This window comes from Dermacentor albipictus, chromosome 6, assembly GCF_038994185.2.
Source record: "Dermacentor albipictus isolate Rhodes 1998 colony chromosome 6, USDA_Dalb.pri_finalv2, whole genome shotgun sequence".
Classification (NCBI taxonomy): Eukaryota; Metazoa; Arthropoda; class Arachnida; order Ixodida; family Ixodidae; genus Dermacentor; species Dermacentor albipictus.
Window position 1 is genome coordinate 78,086,533 of NC_091826.1, and position 14,664 is coordinate 78,101,196.

The 14,664-nt window shown below is 46.4% G+C and overlaps 1 protein-coding gene across 11 annotated transcripts in view; it reads right to left on the reverse strand.

The window, feature by feature from the left end:
* The window catches only part of HUWE1 (HECT, UBA and WWE domain containing E3 ubiquitin protein ligase 1), a 182,475-nt gene that overhangs the window by 145,619 nt on the left and 22,192 nt on the right, over positions 1 to 14,664 (reverse strand). For all 11 annotated transcript variants that reach the window (XM_070540895.1, XM_070540904.1, XM_070540900.1 and 8 more), the window contains exons 4-9: positions 13,085 to 13,171; positions 11,639 to 11,712; positions 4,929 to 5,007; positions 4,372 to 4,434; positions 2,308 to 2,430; positions 16 to 87 (exon numbers count right to left, since the gene is read on the reverse strand). In XM_070540895.1, coding sequence (XP_070396996.1) covers positions 16 to 87; positions 2,308 to 2,430; positions 4,372 to 4,434; positions 4,929 to 5,007; positions 11,639 to 11,712; positions 13,085 to 13,171 — 498 coding nt within the window. The remainder of the gene's footprint in view (positions 1 to 15; positions 88 to 2,307; positions 2,431 to 4,371; positions 4,435 to 4,928; positions 5,008 to 11,638; positions 11,713 to 13,084; positions 13,172 to 14,664) is intronic.

Here is a 14,664-nt window from a genome sequence, read left to right on the forward strand (position 1 = left end):
AAAGGAGACGCTCACATGTTTGGCTGGCGGGACGGCATATGTTTCAAGCAGTTCCTCCATGATCTGTGACGGGTTCTTGTTCGTAATCTGCATAAGATAGGAGAAAAAAGGCAGCAATATTAATCCAAGGTTTCAATTCATTCGCTGCACACTCAGAAAAATATACAGTCAAACCTCGATATAGTAAAGAGGACATAACAAATTATCAGATGTAAAAAATTATCAAATGTAACGAAGTAAACCTAAAACGTCTTTCTGAAATCAGTGCGACGAGTACAGTCGCCAACCGATAATTTTTAGGGTGAATCCATATAGCGAACTACTTATTAATAATGCCATCAGTAACAACCACATTTTTTTGTCCACAGTGAATGCAGCAAGCACAACTTGCCTTTTGACTCACTGCACCCTGGCTGCATGTCTTCAGAATTGTGTCGTCACCATCCATCCATGATTACGTTGACAGCAACCACGGTTTTGTCCGAACGGTTGCGGTGAACAGTAGTTTCATTTTGACTCGTTGCAATGCGTAAGCGATACCGCTTCCTGTGCTCTGGATCAAAGGCTTCACCTCCGTCTACTGATCATCCGTCTACATAGCAACAGATGGAGGATCTGTGGCCGACCAGCTCACTCGAGCAGAACTAATCAATTGTGCGCAGAAGCAAAAAAGCATGTCTTGGATGAAGACTCGGATCTTTGCAGCAGCCACAAAGCAAAAGAAGCTGCGAGGCCTTTGCCACTGAGATCGCTAATCAGTCACAATGATGAAATATAAATTGCAGTTTCCTCACAGCTTTGGTGCGAAATGGAAACAGGATTTGCCGATTCATTAATACAACCATGTGGATCGAGTAAGCATTTGTTTATTGTCCTCTTGGTAACCTGGACAATTCGACATTCGGTTATTTCAGACATCTTTTTCAGTCCCATGAAATCCGAATTAATGAGATTTTACCGTATATCCTCCCGAGGCTCAGAGAGCATTTCTGTCATGGATTTACTTCGCATTTATAAATTACGATACCTTGGCTTCCAGAAAACCCCTAAAACCACATTTTACCTGCTTCAAATATTTGCAAGCTAACCCAGCTATGTCCGATAAACAGTCGACGTATTTTTTGAACTCCGAAAATTCAGACTTGATGGATATTTTAGACTTCATAAATGCACCGTCAGGGTTTCCGTAGAGGTAATGCATTTTCACGACTGATTTTTCAGACGAATTTAGGTCCGAAAGTTTGTATTCCACACTAAACTACTCGCTCCAACCCACGCTACCCAATCTTGGAGGACACCATGTTGTATTTTCTGCGGGTTTGGCTTCCAATGGCCTGCCCTATAGCCCTCGAGATTGGTAGGTGCACGCTATCGATGGACAGCGTGCGTCATCCTTTTTTAAGCCACTCTAAGTGTAATAAATATTTTTGGGGGGCTGAACGAATTTTTTGGACGATTTTTCAGTACCCGCGAGGTCCGGAAAATCGGTCAGCGACTGTATTAGACATTGCAAACAATATTACACTCAATCATCCCAGATACTCACATATGCTTAACTTTTCCTCACATAAGTACCTACAAATTGGCTTATTTCTATGATGCGCATGGTAACAGGAGCTCACACTTTGGCGGAGCTACTATTCTGCCATTTTGAAAGCTAATGCTTTGGCAAGAAACTAGCACACATGGACCACAACCTCCAGATGGCAGCACAGGTCCTAAAACCAACCAAAAAAACTGCTTTTCATCAGGTCAGTGATGTTTCTACAGCCACTGCATCCAGCTTTGTAATGTCCAACATATTATAACGAAGCTATATACCACTAATGTCCAAGGAAATCTTCGTGTCGTTATGGTAAGCAAAAAACTCCCATACGCGAGCCGATCCCAAAGATAGTACAATGCTGGGCCGACCCGCAGCGGAGGTGCAGTGTGCCATTTAAGGGGCCCGCATACACAGCTTCGCTAGTCATCCTTCACAGAGTGGAAGGGCACTGAGATTTTGGACGCATGCACCCCTGCTGGGCCTTCGGAGGTTATTTTTGCATTTTGCATGACATAATACAGTCAACTTGCCCAGTTCTTTACTGTAACCAAGTGCAAATACACCAGTCACTTCTTTTTTTGCTCTGTCAAACATCTGACCTCCTGCACTTCGCTCTTTTTTTGCAGCACCAAACCAAGCTCTTGCAACGTGTGCTCTACTTATCAGGCTACCAGCCGTTCTGGCAACCAAGGAAGAGATTAGAATCCTGCGTTAGCAATCAGCTCCACTACAAGGATAAGACACAGTGAGGAAAAGCCAACCTTGTCCACATTTTCCATGTGGATGACGGAGACGGTGGTAGAGGGCTGTTTCTTGGCTCCCGTGCCATCTGAAGGCTCCATGTAGAACTCAAAGTGAAGCGTCGTGGCACTGGCTGGAAATTTCTGCACACCCAAGAAACCAACCCAACAAAAAATACATATATATAACACACAGAGTCAGCTAATCACATGCTCTTTCTAAACTTTGTGTTCTTCCTTCCTTCACAGCCCTGGTGCCGAAAAACTCTCGGCCTGTCTATGCAGCATGTGCAGCCTTCACATTTTGATTGTTGATGGAGCAAATGATTGGTTTAGTTATTCGTGGAGTTTAACAACCAAATGCCACACACAGGCTATGGGAGATGCCACAGTGCAGGGCTCGGAATTATTTTCACCACCCGAGATTCTTTGATGTGATCCTAAATCAACATATTTACTCGCATAATGATCGCACTTTTTTGTCAGAAAATATTGACGCAAATTCAGGGGTGCGATCATTACGCGAGTTAAATTTCCCGCGAAAAAAAAAATATTTCTTTTTTTCGCCCCGCGTTTGCTGCGGGATGCGGGTGCAGGACACCAAAACAAAAATGGCGGCCGGCGGAGCAAGCCGAACGCGCCGAACGCGATTTTTTTTTTTCTCGTGAGTACATTACGTACATTGAAACAGTTTCTCCCGTGTCAGTGATGAATAATCTCGTTAATATCGGCAAGTTTGCGGCAATAACGTAGCCATGTCCACTTAGAGGGGACAGAAACAGATGGGCGCGCTTAGCTGCCAGTGACAGAAACCCATGGCCGGCAGGCTGCGGAAACTGCGGCATCTGTTTTCACTACTATCCTAACACGGCACGTTTCCGCTAAGGGTGGGCGAATATCTAAGCTGTGTTACAAGTGTTGGCGTATGAATAGGGTACACCTTCAACGTATCAGTGTAAACACGGCTACTGTCATTGCCGCGTGCGGTTTGTTGCGTGCTCACGAGTGCAGATGAAAAGAATCGAAAGGCGCCTTTTTTGTTTTTGTTGACTACAACCATTATAAAGCCTACCCATAATAAAGGCAAGTTTGGTTGTACCTCTTTTTGCCATGGAAGTGCGGAAAGTGATGAAAGTAATGAAATGAGGCATCTGCTTAAGCATGTTTTGTGCGTGCAGACGAGTCGTTCCCGTAGCATTCGACAGATGGTGAGCGCGATCATTATCAGCTAGACTTGGCACACGACATATCGCTGCGGCAAGTTCAGGGTGCGATCATTACACAGGAAATAAAAAAAATCGAATTTTGACGACAAAATTCAGGGGTGCGATCATTACGCGAGTGCGATCATTATGCGAGTAAATACGGTACACCACCGTTCTCACATTTTGTCACCACGTAACCGTGGCCACGGCAACTGAAGATCAAACCTGCAACTCCGCGCTTAACAGCAGAATGCCATAGCCACTGCGTCATCGCAGTGAGTCCTCATTCCGAGCACTGCGGTGCGGATCATTTCGGCTTGGTCCAAATTCTCAGCACCAACTTCCAGTTGAATTTTCAGTGTACCTTTACAATATCTGGCACGGTGCTGCACCGCGAATGATACCTGGTCAGCCTGATCGCAAAGATATTCAAACATACTTGACATCCAGATGGCAAAACAAATTGGTGCAAAGCACCCGTAACAAATTTCTAATGGCTGGATGTTGTCCAAACCAGAGAAACATTGCAAAAAGTGTTCAGGAAGCTTTAACACGTCCTCTCAAAGTGCCTATTGCTTCAGCAAAGATAGCTTCAGTAAATTGTCTGCAACAGAACCTGTAACTCAGCTGCATTCATGAATTGCACAGACCTAGACTTAGCTCAATGAAGGACCAAGAAAGAAGAATGTACGTGCAAATTAAGCCAGCATTCTCTTCAATACCATGCACCACAGCATTTTTTTTTGTGTGTGTGTACGGAAGCCAACTTATCTCAATCCTCAATCAACAAAAAAAAAGTGACACGACAACACAGTAACTCGTGCACTGCTTGTTGCGCTGCAAGCTGCAAGGCTAACAGAACACGTCATGTTGAACTTACACTCATTGGAAGTTCCCTACAGCATTCGGCCAGGCCAAAACCATTCTCTTTGCCTCCCCAGTTCTGAAAGAGAAAAGAAAAAGAGCAAAAGGGAGTTATCCGGGTGGCAGTAAACTACTTATCTGTTAGTAACAACTCAAAACATTATTGTCTTTTGCAGCAGACAGTACTGGTGGGCTAAGAAAAGGGCAGATCGTGTTCATTCAACCTGCTTTACTTCAGGAATGCCACAATGTGGCAGCGAAGATATCCAAGCAGGTGAATTTGGGATAAAACCAGCAAAAGATGAGTATTCCAACCAATGCACCCCAGACACATTTCACACCATTTGTTACTGAATAAGTGCTGAAAATCTTGCAAGGTCACGACCTAGCAAGTTGCAAGGTCACGAAATGAATACAAGCCTGGCACCACAGAAAGCTTGCACGGAGCTCACATTCACACAAGGTGAACATGTAGGCACACAGGCACACACACACACACACACATCAAAAGAGAAGGGTACCAAACTTCGTACAACACAAAGTGCAGGACATCTAACCAAAAATTACACCCACCTCTGCCAGGTATGTCAATCTTGTCAGGAGAGCCTGCCGCCTGTCAGGGTTTAACCTTGTGATGAAGTTGGAACGTTTGCTGCAGAGAGACAAGGGCACACATTAACGTGTCAAAAAATACAGTCACCAACCGATAAATGAGCAGAAGTCTGGCCCACAGCTATGGCAGAGCAGTCACACCAGAGAGAAAATGAACCACCAACAGCGTACTTCAAAGATGATAGCTTTGATTTTGTTTGTTTGTTTGTTTAGAGGGTTATTAAAGGCAAACATTGGATCTATATCAAATGTCAGACTACCCTTTTCCAAATTACACCTTCGTTTAATGGCAAGAGATGACTTGCAGAAATAACCTAAACTGAAATGGCCCTCAATATTCATTGGTTTAAATAATTTACAACAAAATCTATCTCTTGCAATGCCACCGGACACAACTACACTAGAACATTGCTATAACGAGGTGGGATATGACAATATAACAAAGTAAATAAGATTACCTTTGAAATTCCCATAGAGATCCATGTATTTACAGCCTTGCTTTAACGAAGTGAAATTGTCCTGCCAATGGATATAGCAAACTATATTTGTCTCCAAAACCCAAAAATACCCGACCGTTGCGTGCCGTTTACATCGCTTTACACGGAGTTCGGCACTCATGCACCGCAGCAGTTCAAAACTCCCGCTTCGAATACATCGCCAAGCAACACCACCACCCTGCGCAGGTACGGGCGGCAATGCGAAAAATTGGTGCATTCACTTCTGTGCATAGGCAGGCCAGCGGGGTGGGGCCTATGAGATCTCCCCAGCGCTATCTCGGAGACCACGTGCAAGTCGCACCACGCTGCATGGCTATGCGCAGTGGTGTTAAAAATTAGTACATTCACTTCTCCCTTTCGCTACCACGCGCCATGAGACAGTACAGATAGGTAATGCATTGCAGAATGAAACTTTACTGCCAAAATTTCGTTAGCCTACTTTGGCAAGCTTTGCTCGAGGATACAGAACCGCTCTGGCGTCAGTACAAAGTGCAGCACATGCATCTATCAGCAGTGGCAGCACTGCCATGGACCAGTAGCTTTCGGATATAAGATCACTTTTGAGAGATTTTGCGTAACTTGGCCCCGGACGCAGAGCAACAGTGCTCCACACATGCAGCAGCATCTCCCGTCTTCCCAGTGTTTTCCACTGCCTAAATTCCAGTTTCTTCCACATTGAAATGCAACATAACTACCAACCTCTATCAAGAATGATCAACTCCTTCCACGCTTTGGACGAGCTGGGTTCGTCCTAGTGTTTCTGTTAATAGAACGGCCGAGGACGAGCAGAGCTCGTCGACGATACTTTCCATTTTCTAGCAATTCCATGGAAGAGCCTCATTTAATTTCACAGCTTTGTCTCGCTTTTGACAGACGGCAGCACACAAATCATGGGGCAGCCAACTAGAAGCGAATTTATTCTTTCTGAGGAGGTAAAACATGTGGGCAACTGCAGTTTTTAAAAATAATTTCGCCAATTTTGGTCACAATTCAGGATAATAGAGTCGCACAAAAGGGAGTTAATCCTAATTTAGCAGTTATAAACAAGGCACATTACACCACTTAATCTGGTACTGTATTTTCGCAGTACAGACCCATCAATCTCGCCATGCATTTGACCTATGTTCTTACATATGAAGGCACTTTTGGTAAAAAGTGAAGCTTTCCAGACCTTAGAGCAATAAATGTTACTCCAACCTGACAATATTTGTCTCCCTTGTCCCCGTCATATGTTTCTGCCAAAGTACAATTAACCAGCCCTTTAAAGTTCGCTTTCTTTGCAGCAACATTGCAAACTACTAAGCAAAGTTAGCACCTGAACTGCTACAGACAATATGCTGAATACAGTGAAACCTCGTTACTATGAACACCACATTAATGAAGTTTTCAGAATACCAAACTTTTCAGAATAACGATCGTTATTCAGTTGCAGTGTCATGTTAACGCCTCATTACTACGAACTAATATTCTGAAACCTCGGGATTCTTTGATTTTCGTGTATCTTTCACGGCAGTTGAAACAGTAGGCTAGCAGACCAGGCGCAGAAAGAGGACGCTGCAGCGCACCGGTTTGGAAAACTTGAGACGGCACTCAATGAAAAAAATGCGGGAGATTATATTTTTTTAATCTATTGCGGAGGCGACAACGCATCAGGTTTTGCGAGCGTATGCTCCGCCCAGGCAAGTGGCGCCTAACAGAGGCAGGTCTCTTCCTCACAGTCCCTACACAATTCTCTCCGCAATGCCGCTTCTGCGCAGAAACCGGGTCCCTCGGGCACATAGTAGAGGGTTGCTGACAGGCACCTTCGAACCTTTACCAAACCAACGAGCTTTGGGAGACAGCTGTGACCAACTCCAACCTCGAGGATCAGCAACAGCTGATTGCAAGCACCCAGGACACAGCCCGAGCTCAAGGCATTCTGGAATGATAACGCCTCTCCAGAACTTCACTTCTTTAATAAGCATATTTATTCTCTCTCTTCCTTGCCCGGATGCCACACAGTGGCACTTTGCACCTTCTGCACGGTGTAATTTACGTGTGCTTGCGCTTTGGAATAGTTCAGGTATCTGCTTCCAGTGAGGCAGCCACGGTGTCCACACAAGGAATGTGAAAAGCAAACAAAAAAACTACGAGACATTGTGCTTTGGAGGCAATATGGAGCTTCCGTTTTGTCAGTGATTTCCTCAGCGTCTGCTTTGCACACATCACTCTTACTATATGATGGTGCGTGGCGGTGTAATCTATGAAAAATAGCAACAGTGCGAGCCGTGAGACAACAGCGACGTTTTCGTGGATAACTCAAATGGAGACAAGTTATGAACTGATGAACTTAAATGGTTTTCGGCTGTCCCATGTGACTAATTATATTGAGATTTGACCATGCATGTCAAACACTTGCATGTCAAATGTCAAACACTTCTTATCGTGATCGAGGCCAATATAAATGTGATTTCTTGATCGCGATCAACAATGGTCGCTGCTACACGGTCCAAAGATCCGGATCAAGTTATTTTGCTGATCGTCAGCAACTCTCAGAACTGCATTATGTATTGGCTACAAATTCAGATTTGTAAAATATAATTAAATTTGAACACTATTTCGATTTTCCAGCTTACTGCTGGTAAAAAATTTCGAAACTTTTTATTGAGCTGCATTCACTTCTTGTTTTTAGCGTTTTCAGAATACTGCACTAGAGAATGCAGATGCCAGCTTGTGATCGCGATCAAGGGGTCTGATCGAGATTCTCAGATTGCGATTGCCCAGATCTGGATCTCGCAGGATCGCGATCCCAAATGACCGTGTAGCAACACCCGATCCGGATCAAGTTCAATCCGGATTGGCCCCGATCGCAATCAGAAATGTACATGTTACACCATTATAAAAGACGGTCATCCACAACACGTGTGAACGAGTCTTTTGGCACAATTCAAGCATCTGTTATTGATTCCACTGTGTGGGTTTCACTGTGTGGGGATGCGTGACTCTCGTGCGTCCCCTGATGTTTTTCCCGCATAGCGCGTCTCCTGTAATACCGCTTCGCCGCGTGACCTGCGTGACGTCAGCGCGGTCGATGTGGTTGAAGCGCAGTCCGAGAGATGGCGCTAGTGTTGCGCTGCTGCGGGGTTACTTGGGTGCGGGAGAGTCAAAGCGCTCGCTCTTGGGTTCGAGACAGCAAGCAGGACGGACGTGCCGTGCCACACGTGCAGTGAGCCTCTTTCCCGGCGGGTCGGCGCACGGCGCGGACGTCTACCGCGTGCGCGCCGACCCATGCTTCTGCGAGACCGCCTCGCGTGGCCGCCTTCGAACGCACCACCGTTGGCGTGACCGAACACGCGAACGACCAGGCGTTGGGATCCAGCATGGGGCGAACATATTCGCTCGCTTCCGGTCGCGGTGAGTCGGACTTCTAGATTTGTCGCGCGCCCATCGGCATGTTTTGTGAATAGCAACTCGGCTAGCAGGCATTGATCTATGAAAGGTGCAATAAATGCCCTTGTGATTGTTTGCACTACTCTGTTGTCATTCCTTTGTCCCAAGAGTACGGAGGAGAACCAACATCTCCCACATCTGGCTGCCCAACGTGGGACTCTTGGGGCATCGGACGATAGTTTTAACAGTTTTGCTTCGTTCGAGACCTTTGTTTGAACCGAAGCGTAGGCCTAGCGTGAATTTTGATCGCTAGCGTCGGCGGCATGCTTTCTTGAGCGAGGTGATGGTGGCTGTAGTGTGCTTGAACATGTCAACATGCTAAGCCTTTTCGCAAGTGTTTTTTTTTTTTTTAATGACATTCGTCGGTACGAGAGCCACGTGGTCCGCAACCTGGGAGAGCGAGGCATAGCGCCCACGGAGCATATTGGCAAGCCTGAAGCAAGCGAGTACGGAAGCCTTGTGGGTGGTCCGAATTTCTTATGTAAATAGCTTCTTCTATCTCTTTGACTCGGATGAAGTCGTGGCTCTGGGAGCCGGGTGGCCGCGGGCCACGGGTGCCACTACGGGCTGACTGGTATTGCAGCCTGGCACCGGGCGCTCCGACACCGTCTGGGACGGTGGGTGCCGTCAACTCGGATGCTGTGTGCACCGAGCGGAGTAGGACCACCTCACAGAGCTGACGTCTCCTCGCGGCTGCCTGTATTGTGCTCATTTTAGGTGTTCTTTTTGGATGCCGATTGTTGTCAGGGTAGCGACGCTTTAGGCCTAAGGCTTTACCAAGCTGCCTGTCGCATGTGGAGGGACACAACCTGGTGGACCGTGACGTTGAGGTGTTGCAATTTGCTTCCCTCATTTTATTTAGCCTTGCACGAATTGAAATTACTCGTTCAACTCAAGAAAGCGAGCTTCATTCACGTGAACTTAGCATCTGAGTAGCTGCCCGATCTTTTGCTAGCCGAGTTGAACATCGTACCACGTGGGCGATGCGCATGCAGACTTCCTCTCCCTTGCACTACTTTAGTGTTTGCCGAGTGTGTTGAGTGTACGCAGCGTGATTGGAGTCACCCCTGGCTTGCTGTCGCCTGCACATCGCCTGCGCTGCTGCCCCGGACTACGATCGAGCCACCCCGGGTGATGGTGATGCTATGGCCAGTTCAGCGCAGCGACTTCAGTAGCCTCCTGTACCCAGCTCACAACCCTCGGCGGCGGACAAAAGAGCCGGCGGTCACCGACAGCTACGGCGGCTCTTCCCAGCACAGCGCGTCGGCGCGAGCGATGCTTGCTCGTGCCGACTACTGCGTCGTCGTCTCCGGAGTCCTGGCCTGGAATCGTGCCGTCGAGTCTACAAAGCTGCTGCTGTGACCGGCGGACGCCAGCGGTGTACCCAGGGACAATGTCGGCTCGCATGCCATGGACAGCGTGTGGACATTTCTTCGGCGCGGCCTCTGCTGCATGCGCTACCTTGTTCGCGAAGCACGCATTGATGTTAGACCGAGTGACATGTTTCGCCGGAATATGTAGTGATTTAAGGTTGGGGGGATGTGGGGATGCGGGACTCTCGCGCGTCCCCTGATGTTTTTCCCGCATAGCGCGTCTCCTGTAATACCGCTTCGCCGCGTGGCCTGCGTGACGTCAGCGCGGTCGATGTGGTTGAAGCGAAGTCCGAGAGATGGCGCTAGTGTTGCGCTGCTGCGGGGTTACTTGAGTGCGGGAGAGACAAGGCGCTCGCTCTTGGGTTAGAGACAGCAAGCGGGACGGACGTGCCGTGCCACACGTGCAGTGACCCTCTTTCCCGGCGGGTCGGCGCACGGCGGGGACGTCTCCCACGTGCGCGCCGACCCATGCTTCTGCGAGACCGCCTCGCGTGGCCGCCTTCGAACGCACCACCGTTAGCGTGACCGAACAAGCGAACGACCAGGCGTTGGGATCCAGCATGGGGCGAACATATTCGCTCGCTTCCGGTCACGGTGAGTCGGACTTCTAGATTTGTCGCGCGCCCATCGGCATGTTTTGTGAATAGCAACTCGGCTAGCAGGCATTGATCTATGGAAGGTGCAATAAATGCCCTTGTGATTGTTTGCACTACTGTGTTTTCGTTCCTTTGTCCCAAGAGTACGGAGGAGAACCAACATCTCCCACAACTGAAAGGCACGATGATTACCTTGATGCAAGTTTTTACATAGTTTCTGCCAAATATCATTAAAAGCAGCAAGCAGCCAGGACTCAACTTGCAATGGACCCTTTTCACTGTTGTAAAGCCAGACTTCATGCGAAGCTGTCTGCCAAACTGATGGCAGTGAAGTCATCTTTACATTCCGCGCATAAGCGCACAGTTTGCTTTTTACAACACGGACAAAGTAGACATGCCTCTCATGATGAAACCATGCACATAACTGGTGCCACCATTGGTTAGGCAAACGTGCAATGCAGAGAAGTGCACTTGTGAACTAGGAAAAGGGTATACTATTTAATGCTCAACAGCATAACAGAAAAGTCACTGTTACAGACAGCTTGCTAGTTAAAAACTCAGCTTCTTTTGGCATCTGTTTTAACTGCAATACGTCAGAATGATTCTAAACGTACAAAAAGTGAACGTGCTACCAGCAACGTGCAGCCGCTCAACGACAGGTCATGGCGCTGATAGCCACTGACCAGATGTCATGGCACGAGCAGCGTGCACGCGACTTAGGAGCTTGTTCTTAGTAGGCGCCACGTGAGCAAACTGATCAAGTAAGAAGCACTCACCTGAAAACGTAGAGGAGGTTGAGGACACCCAGCACCACTTGCATGTCGCTCGATGACAAAAGTGCCGTTAGATGCTGCGCAAACGGAGGAAGCAACTTGTCATCACAGTGGCATGGCTAAGCAAGCCAAACTCCAGATACTATCACAGATTTTACTGTCTGACCACTTTTGGCATGGTAACACAGGTTACTTTTCTGCTTAGCCTTAGAGAAGCAAACTATGTGAACCCCACGGCCTATTCGGATATAGAATTTAAAAGCTGAGGACAACCAACTAACAAAACATAGGCACCTGGGAGTTATACAAATTCTAATTAGCTTATTTATTCGAATCTAGGCCGATAGATTCTTTTTTTTTTTTCAAGTAATCATATACTACCAAACTCTAGGGTTGGCTCAGATTCGAGAATTTTTAAAAACATGCCAGTTTTTAATCGAAAATGATAACTATGGTGCATAGCTAGCTCCACCTAGAAAAGTCGGTATTGCAGCCGCTACTGGCCGCCGCATTAGCCAACTGAAGTAGACGAGCGACGTCGCCATTTTGACCTGTCGTATTGGCTTGCGGTGTGACGTTACCATAATGGCACCATATGAGCGATGCTCCTATAGTGCCGCTTTCAAACAAAAAGTTGTGCTAGCCACAGAGGCATCATCGAACATTCAAGCCGGGTGGAACTTCGGCATCAATGAGAAAAACGTCCATCGTTGGAAACGTCCACCCTAATGAGACATCAAGACATCGCCATTCCATGTACATTCCTGTGCCGCGTTCTTATAACGATTGTTTTAAGTACAGTTTTTTTCCTCGTGTTATTAAAGAATGGAACATGCTGCCTGATTCCATTCTAAATATTAACTCCCTCGATGCCTTTCTAGAATGTCTGAAATCTTACCTGGACCGTATTACACCAATGTAATAGTTGTGCCTCAGCACTTGCATGCATTTTCTTATCTACTGTTTGATTTTTCCTTTGTCTTTTGTGTCGATATCGTAGTTGTGAAACGTACCTTGTTTAGAATGTGAATTTATTGGATTTTCCACTCCTGTAATAGCCTGAGAAAGGCTGATAGAATCAATAAATGAATGAATGAATGAAGGGGAACGGGAGACGCTTTTTGCGTGTGACGCAACAAGGAGATGACAGCGACAAGGAAGATAGCAACGAGGCTAGCAGCGATGATGACGTAGTCAGCTCGGCACGTTCATATTGAATACATGCCATTTTCATTTTGTGAACGCTGTCCTTACTTTTTTTTTAAGCCTACATGCGGTGTAAGTTTGTTTGTTTTTTTAACTTTCTTTTTTTCTGGCTTGGGACATTTGGGGGTCGGCTTAGAATTGGGGTAGGCCTAGAATTGAGCAAATATGGTATTGTGAGACTACTTTATGAGTCACTAAACGTGCATGCACAGTTACGCCAGATCTTGCTCGTGCCCAACTTACCTCCATGGAGTTGTAGAGGTGTCGGGAGAAACTGTGTTCAATCAGGAGGGCTGTAAACTGGAGAATGTACAACAGCAGCTCCTTCTCCTGTTCCATGAAGAAAATAAAGGCATAGGTAGGTTTAATTTCTCAATGCAGGCTCTAACAACGAATGCAAGAGGCCATGACAAGTTCTTAGCATGGTCCTTCGAGACCACAATGAAAAAGCGCAACTCGTACTGGTAGTATACATGCCTCCACTACACTGGTACTGGAAGGGAAAAGCCAGCAAGCGGAAAGGTGGCTTCCTTAAACAACTCTTCCTTTCTGGCACAGTGAAGAAATTAACAGTTCTGGGCGCATTCCCAGTCCCCGCGCTACTCACATATGACTGCAACAGCAGTTACGTGGTTCTCGGCTAGCCCAAACTGTTATTCTATTTGCCCGCTACCTCAGTCTGTTCACCCACAATTCACATTCATCCAGGGCATGACAGATGCTGCTCCTCAACTTGGCAATCTACAAAAGCTATGGCTGAAATGAGCAGATTGCATTGCACTCGCTGAGAGATGTCATTTCGTCGCAGCTATATCCCATTTAAATAGATTTGTGCGGTTCAATGTCTCAAAGCCACACTGGCACTAATAAGAGATGTTGCAGTGGAGGACCCTGGATCTATATTGAGTACCTCAAGTTCCTTAACGCTTTCAGGGTAGATTTTTCCGCCGTGTGTGACCCCCCGGGGGTCGATATCTTTTTTATTGCAGATTTAAATTCTTCAGAGGGACCTATTTTTAAAAAATTTACCGTAATTTTTCTAGGGTGACCATAAAGTGAGAAAATATTTTGCATTAGTATATATGTACTGTTTATTCATGAATAACAAAAAATAAACTTATCAGAATTAAAATTTTGACCTATTGTTATATACATAGTTCAAGGCTTAGAAAATCCGCACACGAGAATATTTCGCAAGTCTCAAATGTTACTGCTCTTACACTAATATTTACATTCATAGCATAATCGAACTGCGTAGGTGAGTGCACTCGAGAAAACTGGTTGTGTGCCCGTCAAAAAAAGCAAAACGAGTGACAAACTTCCACTAATCTTCATCTTACCGCCAACCAGTGGCAATAAGTCTTTGCAAGTCTCAAAAAAAAAAAAAGGGAACCACATGCACGGCAGCATCCTTCGTATACGCACCCCTGTGAGCGTAAATGAGCAAGTAACAGGCGGTCACCCTTTGAGTGATTAGAACGAGATAGCCATCAGTTTTGCGAGTGCAAGAAGCCGAAACCGCCTGCGGAACAAAACTCAAAACTAACAGCCGCCCACCCGCATGCACGCCAGTGCGCGAGCGGTAGTACCGTAATTACTCACATATTGATCACACTTTCTTGTAAAAAAAATCGACACAAATTCAGGGATGTGATCATTACGCAGGTTAAATTTCCCGCGAAAAGAATTTATTTTTTTTCATCCCGCATTTCTTGTTGGATGAAAACAGGTCAACAAACAGACAGCTTCTGCTATAAGTGCGGGACACCAAAACAAGAATGGCAGCCGGTGGAGCAAGCTGAATGCGCTGAACGCGATTTTTT